Here is a 25530-nt window from a genome sequence, read left to right as displayed (position 1 = left end):
ATATTAGTTAAAGTAAGAATTACAAGAAACCAGAGCTGTCAAAGTTGTTAGTGTGGACAACACTGACCTGCCTCAAACGCTGGCACTCTACAGGCTTCATAATAAAAGCACTCGGCCCTTGCAAACAACATAATGTGTCTAGTCATATAAACAATGCATGTAAGTTAATAACGCATTGGACACTGAACATAAACTGTTTGCTAGCTACAAAACAACATTTTAAGGAGCGTGGTATCCAACAGTATTAACGTTACTGATAGTAGGGAGAAAGAACTTTAAATATTTTAAGGGATATTAGTAGCAGAAATCCACTATAATTAGATAAAGCACAATGTAATATTCCCTTAGAAAGGCAGCCGCGCTCTGTTATGCATACTTACAGACTGCTAAATAATACTTTCTGGATGTTGAAGATCCTTTGTGATAAACACAACAGTTTCCCACGTTACAGGGAGTGCCTAAACGCATCACCCTGTCCATCCGGGTCACTTGGTCCTTCGACTTTCGGCTAACGTTAGCTTAGCTAGCTGACGGAGGTGCCTGCAGGCTGCAGTACGCTGCAGTGCCTGGTTTACAAATAAAAACAAAAAAGTTTGTACCGAACCTGGCTATGTAAAGACTGCATAAAATGCATTTTTATGTATTTTTGTCTGGTCTGTTGACCTCACAATGCCGATACAGGCACATGTAGAAAGTATCTTTGAGTTAACGAGTTATTTTGTCTAGTGAACATTAGCTAACTCAGCTAACGTTAACGTTACTTTTCCTGGGTGAATTGAGCTGTAGCAGTTTAGCTGCTAGCATTCAGCAGATACGGCAAGCTGGTCAAAGCGTACCAAATCTGAAGTTAGGTCACGAAAGGTAAGTGCATCTATAACATTTACGATTTTTTGTTTCTATCAAATTCCTAGCGAGAAAGCTAAAGTTAACGAACGCAACTAGCTTAGGATGTAGCGTTTCTTAATTGCAGTAACGTTATAGATAAAACTAGCTAGCTAGGTTTGTCTGTTACAAACCTTCAGCTCAAAATTGGCAGTAAAGCAGTGTATTGTGCCTTTTTTTTGTATTAAGAACAGCATTCTCCCAACAGCTTTAAAAGAAGAGCATGATTGGCACACAACCACAAAAAAGAAAACAAATGGGCATTTGCATATAAAACATCACAACACACCAATTGCACATATTGAAGGCATACTGTAACGTTACATGTGCTTACAAATACATCAATCTGTCAGATATGCATGTCTTTTATTAAATGTAAGGTACGTTACTGTGAAATATTTGAATGACCTTCCTTAGGGTGACTATTCTGTGATGTTTTCTTAAAACATTAACAAAATAAAAATGCATGAATTGGTATTGTAAACTAAGGTTGCCAAGTAGATTAACCTTGATTTGGTGAGTTTAGTCAGCCAAGTCAGATAACAGGCAGCCTAAAAAATAACTTATGACATGTAGTCCGTGATCAACTTAAATTCAGTATGAACGCATAACTCAGGACCATTCTAGGATCATAGTGATGTCCCTAACTAATTTTGCAAGTCACTGTAAATGTTCTCCATTTAGTATGTCGGACTCAGACAGTGACGAGGATCAAGATCGCCCTTTCTCTCTTACTGGATTCCTCTTCGGAAACATCAATGAAGATGGACAGCTAGAGGATGACAGTGTTCTGGACAATGTGGGTGTTTTAAAGATTATGTTCTATACCAAAGTTTAAGATTAATTTTAATTAGTTTCTTCAAGCATAGCATTTAAACAATGATTATTAAATACATGGTGAAAGTTATATATAATACAGTTTTTTACAATTAATTGTTAGAACAAGGTTATATTGTATTTTCCATGCTTATTGCAACTTTCTGTTCTGTTTCTGCTGATTCTTTTTACCCAGGAGTCCAAAAAGCATTTGGCTGGTTTGGGTAGTCTGGGTCTGGGCTCACTCATTACAGAGATCACTGCCAATGAGGAGGGTGATCAAGATGAAAGCAGAGACTCTGGTAGTGTGGATGCAGAAGGTTAGTTTAACTTTAAAAAGGAACTTTGCAATAATTTAGCCATGAACAGGATGGAATGACATATATTCAATATTTCTCCTTATCCAGGTTGGGTGAAAAGCACGGACGATGCAGTTGATTATTCTGACATTAGTGAAGTTGCTGAGGATGAGACAAAAAAGTACCGTCAGGCCATGGGGTCTTTGCAGCCCAGCAGGAAAACAGGTGATCAACTTACAGCTCCTTAGAGTCGTATTTGAGTTTGATTGTTAGATTCATTTAAAAATTACTCATCAAACTTTATTTTTGCTTATATGTTTGCTTTTGAATTTTTTTTTCTTAAGATGTATATCTGATCTTATCTTCATAGATACAATGTTTCTATAATAATAAAAAGTTATTGATTGTACAAAATATACAACATTTTGCAGAGTCAAACAACACCTTATTCATTTTTACAACAATACTCAGTCGTCCTTACCAAGGAATCCAAAGTGTTGTTGGACTATTTACTTTTATCTTTATTTTAATGTAACCATTTTCCCACATTTTCAAATTCCTTATTCTCAGATGACGAGGATGACTATGATGCTGACTGCGAGGATATTGATTCTAAGCTTATGCCTCCTCCACCACCACCAAGTCTTCCTACAGCTGCTAAGAAAGAGGAACCCTCCTCTCCAAGCACAAATGGTAAGGACGTGTTTACTCATGATTGTGTTTGGCTTGCCCTCTTCCACAGAGATTTAAGCTGCAACTCAGGAGTCTGTAAGGAAGTACATGCTGGTACTAAGGGTAGTTCATCAGGGTGGATCCTACGGTCATTTAGATTGCCTTTGAAGAACATATACTACACTTGATCATATAGTAAATTCAGGTTAGGTTCAAGTACTTTAGATCACAAATACCTGAAGATGAAGTTTTATTGTCTCTGCTGCTGCTGTGATCTGTCACTGTCTCTCCTCACAGTTGGGGAAGAGGGGGATGGCATCATCCTGCCCTCCATCATCGCGCCATCCTCTACGGCTGATAAGGTTGACTTCAGCAGCTCCTCAGACTCTGAGTCAGAAACTGACCGTCCCTGCCAGGGTTTGGGGGCTGGAGGCCCCCCAGATAGTCTCAACCTCCCTCTTGCTGGCATCATGCAGAAAGATGCTGCCAAAGCGCTGCCAGGTGTCACACAGCTCTTCCCAGAGTTTAGGCCTGGAAGGGTAAAGCATCTTTACAGGCACTGTCCTGAACTAAGATTAATCATTACATGCTGAAGGATTATTTTATCATCATCATTTTATAATTATGAGTGCACTGACACCCACTGTCTCTCGGATGTACTACCAGGTGCTTAGGTTCTTACGACTGTTTGGTCCTGGAAAGAACATGCCATCCGTTTGGAGGAGTGCCCGCAGGAAGAAGAAGCGGAAGCACAGAGACCCTCAGCCTGGGACACCACCTCCAGAAGGAGAGCCCACAGAGCAAAGCCAGGAGAAGAAGTCTGGATGGCTTTACGAGTACGCACCCCCTCCACCCCCAGAGCAGTGTCTCTCTGATGATGAGGTCATTTTTCCAGTGTTATATGCTATTGTAGGCTCTAATGTCAGCTGGTAGTAGTCTTAGTAAAGTCATTGTATCCGGCACTTTACATGCTTTTTCTGTGCATTCCAGATAACCATGATGGCCCCAGTAGAATCGAAGTTCTCACAAACTTGTGGTGATGGGGACAAGGAGGCAGAGTCTCGACCTAAAGTAGCAGAATGGAGATATGGTCCAGCCCAGCTCTGGTACGACATGCTAGGCGTCTCTGAGGATGGAAGCAACTTCAACTACGGCTTAAAGCTAAAAGAACACCAGAGCAGTGAGCCTCAGCAGCAGGACACGCCGAATGAAATAACTGCGACTCCACATGAGGTATGCCGGCGTGGATATCTGTAGCCATATCATGAAAAATATACTGATTGTGTTACTGATATTATGTATAATATATCTCTAGTTTCTGAGGCGGGAGGCCGACGACGATGATAATAACGATGATGAAGATAAGGAGTTATCAGCCCTTGAGAATGAGCTCTTCCTGATGGTCACTCAACTGAAATGGGAGGACGATATCATCTGGAATGGGGAGGACATAAAACACAAGGGCACAAAGACTCAGCGAGCCAGCCTGGCAGGATGGCTGCCCTCTAGCATGACCCGCAATGCCAACGCTTATAACGCCCAGCAGGGTAAAACACCTGGGAGAAAAAAATACTAAAATAACTCTTGCAATGCTTTTGTGTGTGTGTCTGTGTCTGTGTGTTGTGTTGTATGATGCAAACAGCATACTATACCCGGGTGGTGTTTACAAAACTTGAAAGACACTGTAGCGGCAAAACACAGGTTGGAATAAATATATATACAGTAACACTACAAAAAAACACAGGACAGTGGATGCAATAAAACATTACAAGAAGACATAGGACAATTGGATGGTGATAAAACATACAGACATTAGAACATAGGACAAGTACAGTACAATGATTTTTATTGGTCTGGGAGGTTGAGTTCGGCTAGTTTTGTGATATGACATTTTGAGGTTTGTTTATAGCGAGGATTGCTTATAGAGCAATGACAACAAAAGGAGAGCGTCTCAAGTAGGTAGGATAATACCTAATGATAGTACACAATGATAAAAACAGAGGCTGTGGGTGATTTTAAATTTGTGGGGTTTTAAATTGACCATGTAAGGCCTCTGGCCAGCATGCCGGGCAGGGGGGCGTGGGTTAACCATAGTGCAGGCTCAGGCCAAGACAGCAGGGTCCACCCCGGAGGTCTAATCGGCAATGGGTTTTAGGGTTGTGGCGTTTTGTGGGAGTTGTCGCAGTAGGCCATCCCCAGACCCTTCTGAGGGGATCGGTCCACAGCTCAACATGCTATCCAGGAATGTCCCCAGACCCATCGGAAGGGGCCTGCGTGTTTTTGTTGTTTTGTTTTTCTGCTCCAGTTAAATCTGTCTGTAGGCCTCTGTAGAGGCTGTAATATTTCATGTTTGTAAAAGAAATATAATAATCTATTTAATGTTACAGGTCTAACAAGAAGTAATTCCCAGTTGGTGCCACCTACGCCTCCCCCCATGCCCAAAGTTTCTTCAATCTCTGGCTCTAAGCGTGAAAAAAACAGCCATGAAAATCAATGTAAGTTTGAGAGTTTAGGTCACAATACAAATAATAGATTCACCCGACCTTTTTTTAATCTTAGCCTAACCTCTCATTTTCTGCATTGTCTGCATTTGTTTTGGTTCCCCCGCAGCCTTTCAGGAAGAAGACTCTCCCTGGTTCTCCATTTTCCCCATTGACAGTGAGGAGTTAGTGTATGGACGCTGGGAAGATAACATAATCTGGGATGACCAGGAGATGGAACACATGCTCATGCCACCTGTTCTTACACTGGATCCCAATGATGAAAATATAATCCTAGGTACATTCAGAATTCCCGTCTTGTTAGGCTACACCTTTACGTCTGTTTTGCTTTTTTCCAAAATGTACATCTTTCATTGAAATTTGAGGTAAAATATACAGTATGACCTTTCTGAAGTTTGTAAATGTTCTTATACGGGGTCATGTTTTTGAAAGCTGAATTAATGTATGTGACTGACTGTAATGTTTTATCATCTTAATAGAGCATCTAATTTTAGGTTGTAAGTAAAAGTGTAAATCCTGGGATCTGCATTATTTGGTGGTTGGAGCCTAAAAATACAATGTTGTCCGTCTACTTATTTTGACAAACTGTTGTCTTTTGAAGAAATCCCTAATGAAAAGGAGGAGATGACTTCCCACTCCCCATCAAAAGAGAATAAGAAGGAAACAGCAATCAAAAAGAGCCGCATCCTGCTGGGGAAAACTGGGGTGATAAAAGATGAGCCACAGCAGGTATGCTGCCTTTTGAGGGCAGGCGAAGAACCACGTTTGATAATATGAAATGACAGATTACAAGTTCTGCTTCTGCAGTGGATATGTGAATCATTTGAAACAGAGGATGGTCAAATATGAAGTTTAATAATCAAGGCTGATGCTCAATGAATGGCCAAGGCTACATAATGAAGGAGCCGATATGGTGAAATGAAAATGACAAGAGTTTTGGACTGAGAATGGTATTCTATAAATTCATAAACAAAAATAGAAAGGTTTGAAGGACATTACTTTCAGTAGGAAATATGTTTTTTTTTTGTTTTTGTTTTTTAGAACATGTCCCAGCCTGAACAAAAAGACCCCTGGAACCTCTCCAATGATGAGTTCTACTATCCTAAACAGCAGGGCCTGAGGGGGACTTTCGGTGGCAACATCATTCAGGTAAGCAGCAGCCCACAAAAAGAAAAAGTTACAGCCGACAGGACATGGTCAACATGGAGATACTTTCAATTGTAATTTATACTGTAAATATGGTGACAGAATCCTGCTGATTCATAGAGTTGACACGGAGCCATAACCTGTGAAATAGGCTGAAAACAGCTGAAGTGTAGAAGTCTTACAATTTGATGGAGTCAATTTTGTGTCTTTGACAGCACTCCATCCCCGCACTGGAGCTAAGGCAGCCCTTCTTCCCCACTCACATGGGGCCCATGAAGCTGCGCCAGTTTCATCGACCGAATCTGAAGAAGTACTCATTTGGATCTTTGGCTCAGCCCGGTCCCCATGCTGTCCAACCACTGCTCAAACACATTAAGAAAAAGGCCAAGGTGGAGCCCTGCTCAAAACAAGCACTATTACTCTATAAACATTCTGATAACTTTGTATTGTTTTGCCATTTTTGTACATTAATGGTTAACTGAGTGGATGTGTCAATATTTTTCTTTTATAGATGCGAGAGCAGGAGCGACAGGCGTCAGGAGGAGGAGACATGTTCTTCATGCGAACCCCACAGGACTTGACGGGTAAAGATGGAGAACTGATCCTGGCCGAGTACAGTGAAGAATACCCCCCTCTCATCATGCAAGTCGGCTTGGCCACTAAGATCAAAAACTACTACAAAAGGGCGAGTCTAGTCTTTGTGTTCCTCTCGTGACTTTGCATTTTGTTAGCCAAGACATGCAGAATTGCATACACATAGGTGTACAATTGTTATTGTGATATTTATTTCAATTTGCAGAATTGTTTTATATTTCATTCTGGTGTTCATTTCAGATAATCCATTCAACTTGATGAAAATTGCAGACTCCATATTTTCCACTTTGTTGGATAGAGTTGTTAAAATACTTTATTGCATTGTTACTTTCTTCTTCAGAAACCTGGAAAAGATCCTGGAGCACCCGACTGCAAATATGGAGAGACTGTGTACTGCCACACATCCCCTTTCCTGGGTTCTCTTCATCCTGGACAGCTGCTCCAGGTCAGTACCGTCACTGTCAAATAATCAGTATTCAGATGAGGTAAATTATATGAAGCATCACTGGTCTGTTAACATGGCAAACAGTGAGATGGTATTTCTTTTTCTTTTAGGCATTTGAAAACAACCTTTTCCGTGCTCCAATCTACCTGCACAAGATGCCAGAGACGGATTTCTTGGTTCTGCGAACGCGACACGGCTACTACATCAGAGAGCTTGTGGACATAGTTGTAGTTGGTCAGCAGTGCCCCTTATTTGAGGTTCCAGGGCCCAATTCCAAACGAGCCAATACTCACATCAGAGACTTCTTACAGGTATGTTTATTTGCCTGAACTTGCCTAGAAACTTAAGCTGCTGTTGTTGCAAATGCTTAACTGTCACATCTGTATTCTGTAGGTGTTCATTTACCGCTTGTTCTGGAAGAGCAAGGATCGGCCAAGGAGAATCCGCATGGAGGATATAAAGAAAGCTTTTCCCTCACACTCAGAGAGCAGCATCAGAAAACGACTAAAACTCTGTGCTGACTTCAAACGTACAGGTAGACCACGCTCATTTGTTAAACCTGTACGCCCACCATTTAGTGATCATTATCAGTTGCTATCATTATCATATGTGACAAATAAAGTTTCTTCTTCATATGTTGGACTAACCTAACACACTTGTGTTACATCAGGTCAATGTTGAGGTTTATAAAGATATACTTTCCATGAGCTCTACAGTGTGTGTGCCTTGATTGACAGATAGGAAAGCAGGGAGCAGGGAAAGAGCTTTTAACACCTACTTTGGATATTACCCTGAAGGTAAGATGTAGTCTAAGGACAGTGTAAGGACACAGGGTACAAATGCTTACCGTTTACATCAGCAAGTTATGGTATTCTCACACTATGCTTAATTTTTGTCTAACAGTCTTTAATGGAAACTCTGACATGATATTTTGCTCTTAATACTGCATTCTGTGTTCAAGAGTAAGGTTGCAGATATGAGAAAAAAGTCTAACAGTATCTTTTCCTCATGCCAGGGATGGACTCTAACTGGTGGGTGCTTAAGCCTGACTTCCGATTGCCTACAGAGGAGGAGATCAGGGCCATGGTGTCTCCAGAGCAGTGCTGTGCTTACTATAGCATGCTGGTGGCAGAGCAGAGACTCAAGGTAACAGTATCTGCCTCTAAAGAGCTTCACATGGTTAACACAAGTTAGTCTTGTGGCACGGCTTCACTACTTCACTAAGTTATTTTGTCCTTTTTAGGATGCTGGATATGGTGAGAAATCCTTCTTTGCTCCAGAGGAGGAGAACGAAGAGGACTTTCAAATGAAGATTGATGATGAGGTATGCGTTCCTCATAATAAAGTTTGTGATTTCAGATTAGATACCTTTCAGATTTACACAATACTGATCCTATGTACCACGTCTTAGGTGCGGACAGCCCCCTGGAACACAACAAGAGCCTTCATTTCTGCCATGAAGGGGAAATGCCTGTTGGAAGTTACAGGCGTGGCTGATCCTACAGGCTGTGGAGAGGGTTTCTCCTACGTCAAAGTGCCCAACAAGCCCACTCAACAGAAGGTCTGAATGGCTTTAGCAAAAGTCTGCCACCCCATGTTCTGCATGGTGTAGATATAGAGGATGAAAACTTTAATCCTGTGCGGGTTTTTTTAGGATGACAAAGAGCCGCAGCCTGCCAAAAAGACAGTGACGGGGACAGACGCTGACCTGAGGAGACTCTCACTGAAGAATGCCAAGCAGCTGCTGCGCAAGTTTGGTGTTCCAGAGGAAGAGGTAAGACCATGGTGATATGCTAGCGCATGAATCTGATGTAGGACAGCCTGGTGGTAAAGGGGCCGTCCCCTAATTAGTGGAACCCAGGTTTGATATCCACAATAACTATTTTTTTTTATCACAGCAATGGATAACTTCTATTCTCCCATCTTTTATTCACTCTAACTGGACAAATACAGGAAAGGCATGTGGCTTTATTTTTAGGGTGTTTTTTTGTTTTTTACCTTATCTTTCAGGCTTGTTAAAGTGATTGTGTGTTTGTATCTGTGTTAGATCAAGAAGCTCTCACGCTGGGAGGTGATTGATGTGGTGAGAACCATGTCCACAGAGCAGGCGCGTTCAGGTGAGGGACCCATGAGCAAGTTTGCCAGAGGCTCTCGTTTCTCCGTTGCGGAACACCAGGAGCGCTACAAGGAAGAGTGCCAGAGGATCTTTGACCTGCAGAACAAGTGAGACTCTTATGACCCATATTTAGGGTTATGTGTGTTATTCAGGATTCTGTCTGAGCACACCTTGAGTCTTCTTGTTGCACCCCCACCACAGAGTGTTAGAGTCGACAGAGGTGCTCTCCACAGACACAGACAGCAGCTCGGCGGAGGACAGTGACTTTGAGGAGATGGGGAAGAACATTGAGAACATGCTTCAGAACAAGAAGACCAGCTCCCAGCTTTCCCGCGAGAGGGAGGAGCAGGAGAGGAAGGAGCTGCAGAGGATGCTAATGGGCGAGGAGAGCGACCGTGACCACAAGGGACGCAAGGAGCGGCGCAAAGGCTTGTGTGAGTCTGTGTTTCTGAAAGTCAGTGATCTTTATTGTGCGCTTTATGGACATATCTGTATTAGTTGTTTAAGGTTGAAACTAGGCCTGCACGATATTGGAAAAAACTTACATTGCGATATTTTTTTCCCCTGCGGTATATATTGCGATATCAAAAAAAGACTAATTTTTCATATAATATCAATCCAGGCTAAAGTGAATGATATTAATAATGCATGCATGTTGCTTCCTCTGAATGTCAGGTTGTGGTCGACTAACGGGGCCTGCTTTGGTTGTTTGATAAACTGATTCAAATTGATCATGATTGTTGGTTTGCTGTGCATGCAGAGCCTGCATGTCACACTCTTCAACAAACTGTGTATCCAAGAGCACTTAAATCAGTGTAAATTACGTTATATCAGAAACAGACTGCTGTTGTAGATTAGTGTTACGTTTCCAGCGTCGCAGCTCTGAACCATAACGTTAGTTGGGACAGAAGCCTTGTTGTCTGTCCCAACAACAAGGCGTCTGTTAGGCTAACTATATTAGCTTTAGCTTGGCTGGTAGCAGCTTTCTGCGGTGAAAAATGGCCGGGAGATGTCGTGATTACGCTGCATTAATCAGGTGATTTAGTTTGTCTTTGCAGCGAACATAAAACACTGACTACTGTAGCTTCACTACCCATGGAAAAGCATGTGCATCACTGTGTCACCGCTTACGGTACTTTTCTACACATGGAAGTGAGCCTCACTTCCCATAACAACAACCCCCCCCCTCCCCCGTCGGACTAACATTACGTCACATGACCACCTGTCTTAAAGGGGAAGGGTCGGCCGGTAACAATCACGGAAAAGGAGAACGGTGAAAGTTTACTTTTTTTATCAAGCAGCAAAGAAGTTGTAGTGTCAACATTGCAACATCCTGCGATGTGACTATCGCGCATGCGCACATCGCGATGTAGACGATAAAACAAAATATCGTGCAGCCCTAGTTGAAACATGTTTGTCTCTCTAACTGTAAGCTTTACTTTACCCTTCACTCTATAGCCAGCTCCTTATCCACCAGTTCCCACAAGGACGATGACACTTCCTCCGTCACCAGCCTAAACTCCTCGGCCACAGGACGGCGACTCAAGATCTATCGCACCTTCAGGGATGAGGACGGCAAGGAATATGTTCGCTGCGAGACAGTTCGCAAGGCTTCTGTCATTGACGCCTACACCAGGATCCGAACCACCAAGGATGATGAATTCATGTGAGTCTCACTAATCAAATTTTGAGCTTTCTCATCTTACAGTGGGTAATTGGTCTTTGGGAGTAATTAATCATACTGTTTAATAACCACAGCACCATGTCATGCTAATGTTATTCTGTTAATCTGTATAGCTTGCTGCTATAATGATGTTATAGTTCAAAAAACTATTTTGAACGAAATAAATGATATGAGTCACCATAACTATGCAACTTTTAACAAAACGTTCATAATTAGTATGCAAATTAGTTTTGATGCGGCTGCACACACCCTACATTTGAAAACATAGATCATGCCTTATGTCTTGCATTTATATCACATCATACCATCAGTTAACTAGCAGGTCATGCCTAATGTTGCTGTATTCTCCAAAGTGGAGATTAATAAAGCTCATTAAGGGGAAAGCCTAATGCTGCACATCAAATGTGAAGACATTTTTTTTCCTCGAGTTACTTGCACGAGTTAAACTGAGGAAGAGATTCGCTGGAGAGGAATACTGTATGAGTGGTATTAACCCAAGCACCATGCGAAATGCTCGCTTCGTGTTTGGTGTGAACACATCCTAAGAGCTTAAATTGTAGAAATTCCACTTAATTAGGCCCATGCCATTATCACAACTGAACCAGTGAATATAAAACAGCCAGGACTGTGTATCTTTGTGGTTGCAGACGAAAGTTTGCCCTCTTCGATGAGCAGCACAGAGAGGAGATGAGGAAGGAGCGCCGGCGTATTCAGGAGCAGCTGAGGAGGCTGAAGAGAAACCAAGAGAAAGACAAGATCAAGGGACCTCCAGAGAAGAAGGTCAAGAAGGTCAAAGAGAGACCAGACCTCAAGGTAAAAGTAAGCTTGCCGATTCAGTACTTTACTATACATTTCCTCTCCAGCTTTTTGGCACCCAGCTAAATGCCAACCTGTGGCTTTCCATTGGTGTAGATATTATGTCAATTTGTAGTATTGTTCTTTCTTTCAGTATTCTTATCATATAGCACTGGCAGATTATTTTTCGTGTTCCTCAATAATTGCCTCTTTTCCCTAGTTAAAGTGCGGAGCATGTGGAGCCATTGGACACATGAGGACCAACAAGTTTTGCCCGCTGTACTATCAGACCAACGCCCCACCTTCTAACCCAGTTGCCATGACAGAGGAGCAAGAGGAGGAGCTGGAAAAGACTGTCATCCACAACGACAATGAGGAACTGATCAAGGTGGAGGGCACCAAAATTGTGTTGGGCAAACAACTCATTGAAAGGTAATGGATTGTCCTCATTTCTCCTCTGTTACTATTGGAAATAATTTCAATCTGTACTCGCTAATTTTAGCATGAGCTGCAAAATCCAGTTATAAATTGGCTTGGTATTTTCTAAATGTTAATAAGTGAATGGTCTGTGGCCTGTACCCGGGCAGGTCCTAACAATTTGTTTATCTTACAGCGCTGATGAAGTGCGCAGAAAGTCTTTAGTGCTCAAGTTCCCCAAGCAACAGCTCCCACCAAAGAAGAAGAGACGCGTAGGCAACGCTGTGCACTGTGACTACCTCAATGTAAGCAGTGTTTTACAGCTTGTTCTTACACATTCAGAACCTAGAGTCCCTTTAGCTGATCTTTTAAACTGTTTTTGTTTTGAATTCACAGAAACCCCACAAGGCCATCCACCGCAGACGCACGGACCCCATGGTGACCTTGTCTTCTGTGCTAGAGAGCATCATCAATGACATGCGGGATCACCCCAATGTAAGATCTGCCGGCATACACTCATCCAGCTCAACATTTCTTTGTTTCCAGTCACCTCCTTTACTGCTCTATTGTCTTATCTTCACTTCTTCTGCTTCTTCTATGTAGACATATCCATTCCACACACCAGTGAATGCTAAGGTTGTGAAGGACTACTATAAGATCATCACACGGCCCATGGACCTGCAGACGCTAAGGGAGAATGTACGTAAGCGACTGTACCCATCCAGGGAGGAGTTCCGTGAAGCAGTGGAGGTTATCGTCAAAAACAGCGCCACCTACAATGGTAAAGTTATAAGAACGTGGGGCGACCGCTAGCTCACCCAGTAAGAGCGTGCACCCCATGTAGGCTGAGTCCTTTGCAGCTGCCCGGGTTTGAATCCGACAGGTGGCCCTTTGCTGCGTATCATTCCCCATCTCTCTCCCACCTTTCCTGTCTATCCACTGTCACTACAAATTAAGGGAAAAAAAATAATCTTAAAAAAATATATATATATGTAAGAACATGTTCAACCACCTCTCTTGAAAACAGACCCAAGTCTTTCTCTGGTTTCTGTTACACTTTCATTTTAACCTCGCATCAAACAGCTCTCATGCTCTCTGTTTTTGTTCCACCAGGGGCAAAACATCCAATAACACAGGTAGCACAGTCCATGCTGGACCTGTGTGATGCTAAACTGAGAGAGGTGAGTGTTAATTTAGATGTTTTTTTCACAGCTTCCTGCCCTTTTGTCAATTTTTACACTAACCATGAAACGTGTGTGTGTGTGTGTGTGTGTGTGTGTGTGTGTGTGCGCGTGTGCGTGCAGAAGGAGGACAGGCTGGTAAGGCTGGAGAAAGCCATCAACCCCTTGCTGGATGATGATGATCAGGTGGCCTTCTCCTTCATTCTAGACAACATTGTGACCCAGAAAATGATGGTGGTTCCTGATGTGAGTCACCCCTGCTTACCATTTTCTTACCTTAATCAATTTGAGAGCACTGATCAGTTCACATGCAGAATATGTTAATGATCTCATTCCTTAACTCCTCCCTTCACTATAGTCATGGCCATTTCACCATCCTGTCAACAAAAAGTTTGTGCCCGACTATTATAAGGTGATTGTGAGCCCAATGGATCTGGAGAACATCCGCAAGGTGAGTCATACAAGGTGTCATCCTTGAATTAAATATACTCATTTGATATTTTTCAGCAATACAAATACATGTAACATGAACTGTGCCTCTTTGTGTATTTGTGTTTCATGGTTCAACAGAACATCTCCAAACACAAATACCAGAACCGAGATGCGTTCCTTTCAGATGTCAGTCTCATTCACGCCAACAGTATCAAGTACAATGGTAATTGTGTTAAGGTGTTACCTGTTATGGTGACCTCTGAGGTCGGACTTTCTTAAAGCATGACTAACTTAGAGCAGAGTTCTGCAGTTAAGTAAAGATGTTGTTTGTGCTCTCTCTGTGTCTTTCGCAGGCCCAGACAGTCCTTACACCAAGACAGCCCTGGATATTGTCAATGTGTGCAAGCAAACCTTGGCAGAGGTATGTTGACTCTTTAAATTTCTGTGAGTGATTTCTATGTATGTGAGATATATGTGTGTTTGTTGTATTATGGTTGTCTAAGCTACTGGATGCCTAAAATTTCCCTCGGGATTAATAAAGTATCTATCTAGTTTGCCCTTTTCATCCTCGCAATGTTAAAGTTCCGATTTGAGGGGGCGTTCACGTGAATTTTTCCACTCAGGAACTAATTTTTCCAGTCATTATGACACCACATGAATGCAGCACAAATTCCCTATCTCATACCTGCCTTGTGATTTGGATCCACTCCAAATTGTAATGGGTTCTTCCTTGGCCCATGCTACCACCTTCTACCACGTTTCATGAAAATAGGCAGGTATTTCTTTTCGCTATCCTGCTGAAACACCAAAAACAAACCAAGCCAAAAACATGACCACTTAGGAGATGGAGGTAATAAATCTTCTCCATCTGATGAACAGTTATCCCTCTGTTTTTTTACACGCTATTGTAGAAAATAGATTTAGAAAAAAATTTACGCAATATTGGCTTGGTGTAGAAGAGGGTTGTACTTGAACATTATTTAATACTGTACATCTTATATTAAATTGCTGCAGAATTGGCCAAATTGCTTAGATTTGATTCAGACTATGTCGACTTGTATTTTTATGAGCAGGAAAAACATTATTCAGTGTTGTTATAATTACCTGTTTCTGTGCCCCCAGTATGATGAGCACTTGACCCAGTTGGAGAAGGACATCTCTACTGCTAAAGAGGCAGCTCTAGATGCAGCTGACTTGGAGAGTCTGGACCCAATGACGCCTGGGCCATACACACCGCAGGTAGGAGAGCAGCCAGGGCCCAATTTTTATTTACTAGCTTGGTAAACAGTGGTTTCCTGTGTATCTTGCCACATTGACAATTGACTTTAGGCCTCCAGCTGGTAATAACAATCCACTTCAGGTAGTCCAATGTTTTTTAGGTGCGGTAGTCTCATTGCCACTCCTTGTAGTTCTCCTAGCCCTTGTATTTCTTCACTCGTTCTCTGCACTAACTCTCCTTTCCAGACTTTCAAATTTTCATCTTTACAATCTAGTTTCTTCACTGTAGTGTCTCCTTTCTCCCACCCTGTTTTTCTCCTTCACTCCTGCTGTTGTGTCCTGTCTCTTCCATTGTGTGTGCCGCTGCGTGTGGTGTTGGCCAGCCTGCTGATCTGTTTGACAGCGGGGCTTCAGGGAGTCTGCCCAGAGAGACCAGCAGCATTTTCTCTGAGGGACCTCTAGTAGTTGCTCCAGAGAAGAGAGGGGGGCAGGTATGGAGAGAGACAGAAATAAGGCTAGCAACCACATGCCACCTCTCCTCAAACTATCCTCAGAGCACCCAGCTTGATTACAGGCTTTTGTTATACCTACTCTTGTTAAAGATGTTCCTCACACCAGAACGTTACAGATAACATTAGAGCATAAAATGAGTGTAGTTATTTTGCGTCTTTTGGCAAGAGATCTCAGACCTTTATCAACCTGCCCCTCAGGGTCGCCACGGCAGAAGACCTGGGGAGGAAGAGTCAGATGTGGACATTGAAGGCTTTGAGGAGGAAGATGATGGCAAACCCAAAACCCCTGCTCCTGTAAGAAAGACAGATTTATTGAAAGGTTATGTAGTTGATATGAGGCCCCCGCTGCTGCACATTTATACACAAATGAAAATGTGCCAACTTGCCACCAAGCATGTTTACATTTTCATGCAAGTAACTATATCAGAGTCCCTTTAATTTCAGGTAATGCCATTGTTGTGGCCTAATATTCTCATTTAATAAACTTTAAGTATATTCATACAATTCTCCCATTTTCATAATTGTATTTGGATGGCCTGGTTAAGTTGAGATTGGCTAATTTGTTATTATCAAATTAATTTTGTATTTTTTTTATTATTCTCACACTCAGGAGATACAATTGTACAATATATTTCTTTCTACACTTTTATCAATTTGTATTTGTGTCAGACAAAAAGTTCACACTTGTATGGGGGCAACCTTTGCTGCGTGTCATCCCCTTCTCTGTCTCTCTCCCCTTTCCTGTTATTCTCAAGCTATCATAAAAGGCAATAAAACCCCAACAAAATCATCTTTAAAAACCTCTTGTACTATTTAATTGAACCATGTTTTACTTATTTATTGTTCTTGATTTGTAATTGTATTTACTTGTATACTTAGTTACACTTTAGCTTGCTTACTTCCTAATTATTAATTTATATTCCATTTTTCTGTCCTGTCTTTTTAGGCAGAGGACGCAGACAGAGATCTTGAGGACGAAGATGATGAAGAGGACATGTTGCTGCCGCCTCGCAGACAGATGCACGACCAGGAGGAAGAGGAGGAGGAGGAGGAAGAGGACGGACTATCTAACCGCCCAGCCCAAGCCAGCGTGCTGTACCAGGATCTGCTCATGTCTGACGGAGAGGACGATGCCAGCGAAGAGGAGGGCGACAACCCTTTCTCCTGTAAGTCCACCTGCAGTGCCGGGGTGGCAGCAGAAAAAATGGTCACAGCTATACTAAAAAATTAAGCAATATAAGCAGAAAATAAGCAATTGAAGAATGCATTAATATAAAATATAAGATGACAGCATTATTGTGCTGCATATATTCATTTAAAGGCAAACACATAGTGTATTTATTTGATGTTCTGTCTATGTAATATAGATAATTGTATAGAATAGATACCAACTGACAGTGAGCAATCATTAATTATCCTCTCTGTACATCATGTGCAGCCTGTTGTGTTGTGTGACATTTGCCCTGATTCGTTGCGTGTCCCCTCCAGCCATACACCTGTCGGAGAGTGGTAGCGATTCTGATAGAGAGTTGGATGTGCGACCTGCCCCTCCACGGAGAGCTCAAGAGACGGCCCGCATGGGCATGGAGCAAGACGAGAGCATGATGTCATATGAAGGGGACGGGCCTGATGGGCCTCACATGGAAGACAGCAATGTCAGGTACAACTGGCCTGGGAGTCAAAAATACTCTATAACAGTACTCTTGAATGCAGATGCTTAAATGAATCTTTGAGACATAAAAAAGAAATTACAAGCAACTTCTTTAAGTTACTCTTTTGGTATTTTTTCCTTCTGGGAAAGTAAGCATTTAGATAAATGTTTTCATCTACTACAAACAATAATACTCGCCTTCTAGAGTAGATGGTCCTTTTCTTTATATTGGTCTCATTTTGTAACTAAGTCTTAAAAAGTTCTTATCTCAGGTAATTTATAGTTATACCTGCATCACATGACTTGTAGTGATGTACTACACCAAGTTGGAATTCAGTTTCAGTCCTGGTGGTATCAGAAAGTGCAGTTGAATATGACGGCAAACACTCTTTGAGCAGCTACATTAACAAATGAATTGTGTTTCCTGTGTCTGATTCACAGTAAAAGCCAACCTATGTTTCACCATGCTTTTAATGTGAAGCAGCATCAGTAGGAAATGTTCAGTTTGTATAAGCAGTTACTTGATACAGCGTTAAGAGAGTGAGCAGTAGCAGTGAGGCAGACATCAATGAGATAAAATACAAACCGTAAAGCTGGATTGCAATCACCGTTTCCTATGAATCCCACGTGTGTAGGTAGGTCATTTGAATCCAAAACAGGAATGGCGGACTCCGCCGCTAACAATAAAACTATTATATAGAGAGGCAATTACAGAATGTAAATGCATAAAATTGGCTATTGCTTAAAAATGCCAACCATAAATAGTTTTAAAAACAGGGTTTGATTTCTCAGAGATCCTAAGGATTATAATTTAAAACGCCTCTTCTGTCTCAGTTACGGCAGCTATGAGGAGACAGAGAGCCGGAGTCACATGCAGCCCTCTAGCATGGGGAATGGAGAAGACTACGGCATCAGCGAAGAGGAGGAGGAAGATGAAGAAGATGAAGCACGGAGGAGAGGCCCAGCTGTGCTCTCCCAGGTCCAGCTCAGTGAAGACGAGGAGAGCGAAGAATTCAGATCTATAGGGGGAGACAGCGACATGGACTCTGACAACTAGTCTGTAGTCAGTTTTTTGTTTTTTTTATCCGCAGTATAAAGAAGACATTGTTTATAATCACAGTTTTAAAATGGAGAAACTGAGATTTTCTCAGGCAAACATGTTGTGTACATACTTATTTTGTAAATGATGGTTAATGTTTATAGCTTCCTCTTCCACTGTTGTACCTACAGTATAGGGACACACAGCACATTGTAAATTTCATTTTGCCTTTTATATGTTAAATGAATATCATGTATCTTGACATGAAAGTGTGTACAGTTTTTTTTGGTACTGTTTTAACTCATTAATATCTTGCGCTAACAAATAGTTCAGCAACTCCACTTTTTCTATCCCACTTCCTGATTTCAAAATAGAATAAACATACTGAAGGTTAACAGACAGCTCTTTCTTTAAAAAAAAAAAATCATTAAATCATATATTACTCACAGACATTAAGCTGCAGTTAAAGATCATAAAACATGTTCCTCTTCCTCTGTTGAAATTTACACAAGTCATGTATTACAGGAACAGACTATTTAGTATTCTGATCATTCAATCGCTAAACCTCATTGAGCTTAGTTTAATAAAGTGGTGGAACTCTGGTTTATGCATAATTGCTCGTCTGGGTGATCCAGTTAGGGATGTATTCAGGTCCATGCAGTTCAGCTTCCATATTGACATGTTTAATCAAAAAAAGACGCACACCACTAGTGACGAGCTCAATTTATTTACACATAAAGGTTAGTTGTAACAGATGCTTTGTGTGTGCACAGGTGAGGTAACAAACCACAAGGCTCACAGCATCTCAGCAAATGAAAGATTGGGTTGGGTATTAGTATTTTATTAACGGGTCAGTGGTTGAAAACTATGGCAGACATTCTGACATGTCCTCACAAGAAAAGTGCAGGTGTAAGTAAACATGTAATTAATGGCTGCATTTCATTTAGGTGAGCCTGCTCCAGAGCCCTGGATGCTGACCTGAGCTTGAACCAAGGATTATTTTGACTATTGATCTATCGGTAACACTTTACAACAAGGTTCACAGAATTTTGTTAACAGAACAAATAAGGAACAATATGCTAGTAAACCATTAGTTAATGATTTATTATATAAGAGCTCCCAGTCTGTTCTCTAGTAAGTCATCATTATCTACTAAAGTCTTCCATTAGGACTTATTAGGAAAGTACTTATTACAATTCACCAGTAATTGAGTTGTTTGGGACATGTTCCTCACTCATTTCTCAAACAAATCATTAGCTTCTACTCTAACATTTGATGAGTTACTTATTGACTAATGGTTCACTAGCAGTTCATCTGTTCTCTAAATGTTATGTCAATTATTTTCAAGTGTTACAGATCTGTCAATTATTTCTTTCAATAAATCTGTCCAAAAACATATTTACAATGATTTAAACAAAGAAAAGCTAGAATAATTAATCGGTTATCAAAATAGTTGTTGATTCATTTTCCCACACCTGAGCTTTTCTTGTGCTGATTATTTCATCACTTTCTTATAAACAAATAAACTGTTTTTTTAAGTGTAAGATATATATATATATATATATATATATATATATATATATATATATATATATATATAAAATCAACATAAAGAATGACAGTTCGGTAGATATTTCTTCTCTATAGTGTTTTCCTCAGTTTTAAGTAATATGTCTTGTGGAGAATTTGTTAATGTTAATGTTCAGTCAGACCACCTCAGCTGCAGTCACTGGATACATTCATAATCAAAACTCAAAACGAGTTTAAAAACATGAACAGCAGAGGGTGCAAACTGTACTGCCAGTATACAGAGTATTAGATGTCTCTTCAAAATCCACTTCCAAAAGTATTCTGGACTGACACTTACAATTTAGTATTTTTGTTCAAAAAGGATTTTGTCCCATGAATCATCTAAAATAGTATAACCCATTTCTTTATCAATTCACCATAATAAACATCTGTACAATGACTTCATTCCTCAATCATTTCATTTGTGCCTCATGTTAATGACTCTCATTCAGGCACAAAAAGCAAGCAAGATCAAAAGAGCAGAACAAAAACTGACTTTATGGATTCTCTTTGAATCAAAAGGTTGAAAGCATTTGATGTCAGGGGACATGCTGGAACAGAGAAATGAGAGAAGTTAGAACATCTACTAGATCTGCACTATATAGAGCCATCTAAAAGCTTCAATAATCACCTCAGTAGGTGCTCAAACTGTTCTAATCCAGGTAGCTTTAAATAAAAAAAGTTTAGGAAATAGTTGAAACTGCAATGCATTAGTTGGGTTAGACTACGTGTCATCCACTTAAAACAAAAACATTGGTAGTGTATGACACTGAATACGTTTTAAGGAAGAAACTGCAACAATACCCCACCTCTATCTATTTCTTGGTAATGAGCATGCTTCCTATTGTGAAGAAGTCACCTGTTTTGTTTTTCTTACATAATGGCAAACTGCACACTTCCTGTTGTGACAACTCTGCATAGAACAGCATATTCTGCAATCAGCCACACTTGTTTGAAGTTTGACTGCACTTCCACATTCAAATCAGCATTGAAATCTACACTAATCACGTTCTTGACACACACTAATACACTTTGAATTCCTCACATCGTGCCAATAAGCACAATGTTAACAACGTTAAGAATAAGTTGTAATGCAGCATGCTTGCAAAACCGTTGGTGGTATAGTACATAGTGATTGCTGCAGCACAGTGCATTATTTTCACTTTAATTATTTCAAGAGTATCTCAGATGGGTGGATTAATCAGCACTCAAAGATCCCCTGACATGTCTACATTCTTATGACTTAAACCTCACACACACATATATATATATATATATTTTTTTTTTCTTTCTTTCTTTTTTCTTTTTCTTTTTTACAATATAAATAAAGAAATAGTTTTTTGTTCAAACAGCACTGTCTGACTTAACTGCACAGGATGTCTTGGTAATGTAAAACCCAGCCCTCCAGGATGCTTCTGTCAGGTTTTGCTCACAACACTGCCAGCTACAATCTGTTTTTAGACAAAGATGACTAAGATCCCAGCCCATTTGATTGGAACTTCACACATACACTATCTTCACCCAGAGTAAGATGCCTTGCTATAAAGGATTAATTATATTATTGTTAATAGTTAAATTAAAAATGAATACAAGATGTGACATAAATGTTTCAATGTTTTAATTCTACCTCATCGTTATATTACTATCAGGGATTCACTGGTGACACCTTTCAGCTTTGAGTGAATGGCACATTTCTGCCCCAAGCTGTTATGGTCGACCTCTCGGGTGAGGCAAAGACACGTCCATTAACAGACAGGTATCCCTTAGCAGGGTGAGGGATCCTGCAGGGGCTGAGAGACTGAGACCTCAGCAATCTCTTCACAGCTGTCGTCGGGTCTGAGGAGTCTCTCACTGAGTGCAGCGAGCTGTTGGAGGGTGCTACAGAAAGTGACAGAGACCAGCAATTAGACCTATTTTTGACAGATAATGCAGCTGAGAAAACAATTAGGACCACTTGTTACTGCTTGGACAGACAAGGTGTTAAAAAATGTTTTTAAAATGAATTGCAGTCTATTGTGTTTTCTTGGTATTCTCTCTTTTTGTATATGAGGCAACTATCCAAACCTGATGGTGGGTACGTGATTTGGTCAGCAGATTGCCAGTTGTTGTTGTCTAAACATCGGCTGTTCCTTACAGCCTGGAGAGAGCGGAGGCTGGTACGCAGAGGTGACCTGGTCCTGCCTGGTGATGTTGCTGCAAAAACCACATCAGGGTCATACACACAATTTGAACTGCAAGTACTGTTGATGTGCTGCTAATTTGAACATAATCTAAAGTTGAATGTTATTTGAAAGTAAACTGTATCAATAGGAGTGACACTACAGTTTGTAAATATATAGTAATAATCAATCAGTCTGTGGCTGTCAGACCATAAACACAGATAAAGTAGAAAAACTGTATGCTTGTACAGTACATGTACCTTGATTCTGAGCAAGTTTCAGCAGTTTGAACTGGGTGACTTGTTGGTGAAGTCTGGCCAGTTTTGGACTTTGGCAGCCTTGCTTAGCTACTGGTGTCGATGACTGGCGACGGGAAGAGCTCAGTGACGATAGACCAGGCTGCCAACAAGAGGAAGATGAAGCCTCAGTTTTATAACCTTGAGTGGACTCGTCAATATTTTCAACAGTGGTGTTGAAATAAAATGGAAAAATCACTGGTGACTCAGGGCTTCTCCTGGCAGGCATGGAAACATAGTCCTGTCTTAAACCTGAAAAATATGGACTAAGGTTATTACAATCCAACCTTCATTAAGTATGCAGTGTACACTAGGATCATGAAAAACACGCCTCTCTACTTACTGGCTTCCTGTATTTGAGCCATAATGTGGACATCTGTGATGTCCTGCAGTCTGTAGTCTGTGGTCATGGAGTCATAGTGGAAGCTCAGCTCATTATCTGTGCAGATTAACATAAAACATGCTGATAAAATATCTGATAATAAAGATGTGTTTTTGAATGAACATAAAGGTTGTCTGTGTCAAAATGAAGTTGAGAGGATCCTCAAAGCTCTCAATATCATATTACCTGAACTGTCAGAGATATTGTGTGTTGTGCTGAAAGATGTTTTGTCCGTAGAGGAGCCAACTGCAGGACGTCTGTAGAAATGACACATGCTTGATCCTGACAGTACAGAGAGTGGGCATTAGGTAAACCCGTAACCAAATTGATCACCCTTTTAGAAGAATATTATTTTTCAAAACTATTTTGCAGGACAATGAGTGAGTCAGTGCTGCTTGCTTACTTTGATCCAGCCTGTTTATCAGTGAACGACATGCGGCCTCCATCTCAGGACTGGGGTTATCCAGGACGTGTCGACACCATTTCAGAGCAGACTCACTTCTCTCCACAAATACCTGCTTCTTTGACTCATATAACCTGTGAGGAATACTTCATTCACTATGAACATATGTCACTCCTGCTCTATGTAAAGTACAGACATGTTCAGAAAAGATTTCATGTCAAATACCAGTCAGATTGAGAAGTTAACTTTCCAGATTAGCATCCACCTCACTATAGCACCTCAGCATGTTTTTTAAAGTGTATGGTGACATGGACAAAAGTCCAAACCTGGGGTGTGTCTTTTTTTCTTTTACATTTAACATTGTCCCACCCTTACTTAAATCTGATGGCACTTACCAGCTCTCTTCATCCTGCACATTGTCCTCTACATCAATGAGCTCCACTGAGTCCAAAACAGACTCTTCTTCTTGTGACTCTTCACTGTCCCAGAGGTCTTTTTGAAAGTTATAGTTGAACAACATCCTATCCGTGTCACTGCAAGGCCAGGGTGAATTACACCCTGACTTCAAATTATCTAGTCTTATTCTAGCATCCATGGCAAATGACCGATTGTTACAACTCTTGACTCTTGCTTGCTTAGCGTCAGCCCAGATGCTACAGTATGGATCTGAATTGCCCTCCAGCTTGACAGAGCTGCTTTTCAACTCACTGCAGAGAAGATAATGCATCGAACTTGTATCAAACTTCACTTGTGGCCGATTGCAAAAATACTGGCTCCAATCGACCTTCAATAGGTTTTGGAGTTCCATTTTCTCAATGAAATCCTCAAATCTTCTCACTTCTTCAAGCTTTCACCCAGTTGTGTTTTTATTCCTCCTCACCCCTCCATAACGAGGATTTTAGCTGAATCAGAATCAGAAAGAAATTGGGCTAAATCTTCAACAATATCATTCTTTAAAGTTCCAATAATGGTAATGTTGCTCTGCACAGACAGCAACTGTGTAGCTTTACCATACTGTCTATTGACCCAGATTTGTTGAGTAGGACTGTTAAGTATAGACACCCAACAGATTAGATGGATTTAGAAAAGCATCATGAGCTTATGTGGATTAAAGAGTCCATGAGTTGCTTCTAAGAAACAAAAAGAGTCGCACAACATCACACCATCAAATCTAATATGGACAATACCTAGCCTACAATAGCCTAGGTTGAGTCATATGCACCAAGGAGGGATTCCTCTCTCTGCAGTGTTGGGGTAATTGGTAGATGAGATGTGATTTCTCCTCTATATGGCCATTACTTTATCAGTTTATGTTTATTTGGTGTTGGGAGCTATTTACTGTGCAGCTGGTTTCTTTCGCTCGCGTATTAAAAGCTATTGCTACATGTTTGTGGTTGTACCTGACTCAGCCATCACACCCAAGGAAGTTGTACTGAAAAGTGTGGTCAGATGATGATTCACACACACACACACACACACACACACACACACACACACACACACACACACACACACACACACACACACACACACACACACACACACAGATTAGCACAAGATCTAGAGGTTCCCTTACAGCCATGTGAAACCTAAAAGTATCCTCCTTTCTCACCCAAATCCCAGATATCAAGTGCTACTTTGTTTAAAAATAATGTTAAAAACCATTTAATACTTGTGATATTCACTTGTGATATATATATGTTTTTAGATACATTTTTTATTGTTTTTTTTATTTTTTATACTTTGAACACACAGAACATACAAATACAATTGAACAAGAACAAAAACCCTCTCCCACCCCCCACCCACTGCGGTCTCGAGGAAAACCAAAACAAACAAATAAACAAAAACAAAAACAGAAATCACACCTTGCCTAGTCACTCTCCTCTAATTCTTGTGATGCTGAGGTCATTAGGACTCACTTGTGATTTATAATGATGTGATATCGAAGCCATTGACACTAAATTAACTGACCTACTACACGAGAGTTAGATAGGGTGCATTTTATGTAGTATGTAATATTTTTGTATTTGGCTGATCTTTTTGGGAGCATACCACGCTACCTGTAACCTCACAAAATCTGATCTCCTGAGAGGTCTGGCAATGCGAGACTCTAACTACTGTAGTTTTTTTTAGCTACTGTAGTTCACTAACTGCAGCACTGTAACACCAAGTTTCTAGAAAAAATATACGAAGATGCAGCAAGCTCATTTCCTTGTGACACTGTCCGGTGCGACCAGGCCTTGGGTTTGGTTTTGACAAGATAGGCCTAAAATATGTATATTTCCCCAAATGTTAAAACTATTCATTTTTAAGAAGAA

The 25530-nt window shown here is 40.8% G+C and overlaps 2 protein-coding genes across 5 annotated transcripts; one reads left to right on the top strand and one right to left on the bottom strand.

Moving 5' to 3' along the window:
• Nucleotides 1-507: 507 nt before the first annotated feature.
• taf1 (TAF1 RNA polymerase II, TATA box binding protein (TBP)-associated factor) lies at nt 508-19002 on the top strand. 4 transcript variants are annotated; one of them, XM_078265385.1, is made up of 41 exons: nt 508-861; nt 1567-1681; nt 1895-2018; nt 2106-2222; nt 2568-2690; nt 2967-3208; nt 3336-3551; nt 3660-3902; nt 3985-4216; nt 5057-5164; nt 5280-5447; nt 5772-5899; nt 6212-6319; nt 6532-6705; nt 6828-7001; nt 7251-7355; nt 7466-7666; nt 7749-7890; nt 8371-8501; nt 8599-8679; nt 8767-8916; nt 9010-9129; nt 9403-9578; nt 9673-9905; nt 10930-11137; nt 11803-11968; nt 12171-12382; nt 12564-12672; nt 12764-12862; nt 12971-13148; nt 13481-13548; nt 13672-13794; nt 13907-13999; nt 14119-14203; nt 14334-14401; nt 15103-15219; nt 15582-15689; nt 15909-16004; nt 16657-16876; nt 17199-17370; nt 18196-19002. In XM_078265385.1, exons 2-41 carry the CDS (start codon nt 1568-1570, stop codon nt 18416-18418), a joined length of 5955 nt encoding a protein of 1984 aa, XP_078121511.1. In that variant the 5' UTR covers nt 508-861; nt 1567; the 3' UTR covers nt 18419-19002. The 4 variants fall into 4 exon arrangements, with proteins under 4 accessions (XP_078121511.1, XP_078121509.1, XP_078121507.1 ...); XM_078265383.1 differs by lacking the exon at nt 15582-15689; XM_078265381.1 differs by lacking the exon at nt 15582-15689 and having other exon boundaries at nt 11803-11974.
• Nucleotides 19003-21598: 2596 nt separating this feature from the next.
• On the bottom strand, nt 21599-24138 carry LOC144527830 (SLAIN motif-containing protein-like). Its single transcript, XM_078266108.1, has 8 exons — nt 23605-24138; nt 23210-23355; nt 22993-23088; nt 22768-22824; nt 22624-22676; nt 22389-22527; nt 22034-22162; nt 21599-21847 (listed from the first exon to the last, which is right to left on the bottom strand). Exons 1-8 carry the CDS (start codon nt 24015-24017, stop codon nt 21639-21641), a joined length of 1242 nt encoding a protein of 413 aa, XP_078122234.1. The 5' UTR covers nt 24018-24138; the 3' UTR covers nt 21599-21638.
• Between the last annotated feature and the right edge of the window lie 1392 nt (nt 24139-25530).

Source organism: Sander vitreus, chromosome 13, assembly GCF_031162955.1.
Source record: "Sander vitreus isolate 19-12246 chromosome 13, sanVit1, whole genome shotgun sequence".
In the NCBI taxonomy this organism is placed as follows: domain Eukaryota; kingdom Metazoa; phylum Chordata; class Actinopteri; order Perciformes; family Percidae; genus Sander; species Sander vitreus.
The sequence above is the reverse complement of the archived record's forward strand: the minus strand, read 5'-3'. Positions and strand labels throughout refer to the sequence as shown.

Coding starts and splice junctions, on each gene's coding strand:
- taf1 (XM_078265385.1), top strand. CDS start 1,568: ATGTCGGACTCAGACAGTGACGAGGATCAAGATCGCCCTTTCTCTCTT. Junction 1,682..1,894: donor ATGACAGTGTTCTGGACAAT/GTGGGTGTTTTA, acceptor CTTTTTACCCAG/GAGTCCAAAAAGCATTTGGC. Junction 5,448..5,771: donor TGATGAAAATATAATCCTAG/GTACATTCAGAA, acceptor TGTCTTTTGAAG/AAATCCCTAATGAAAAGGAG.
- LOC144527830 (XM_078266108.1), bottom strand. CDS start 24,017: ATGGAACTCCAAAACCTATTGAAGGTCGATTGGAGCCAGTATTTTTGC. Junction 23,089..23,209: donor GATAAACAGGCTGGATCAAA/GTAAGCAAGCAG, acceptor CTGTACTGTCAG/GATCAAGCATGTGTCATTTC. Junction 21,848..22,033: donor AATCACGTACCCACCATCAG/GTTTGGATAGTT, acceptor CACTTTCTGTAG/CACCCTCCAACAGCTCGCTG.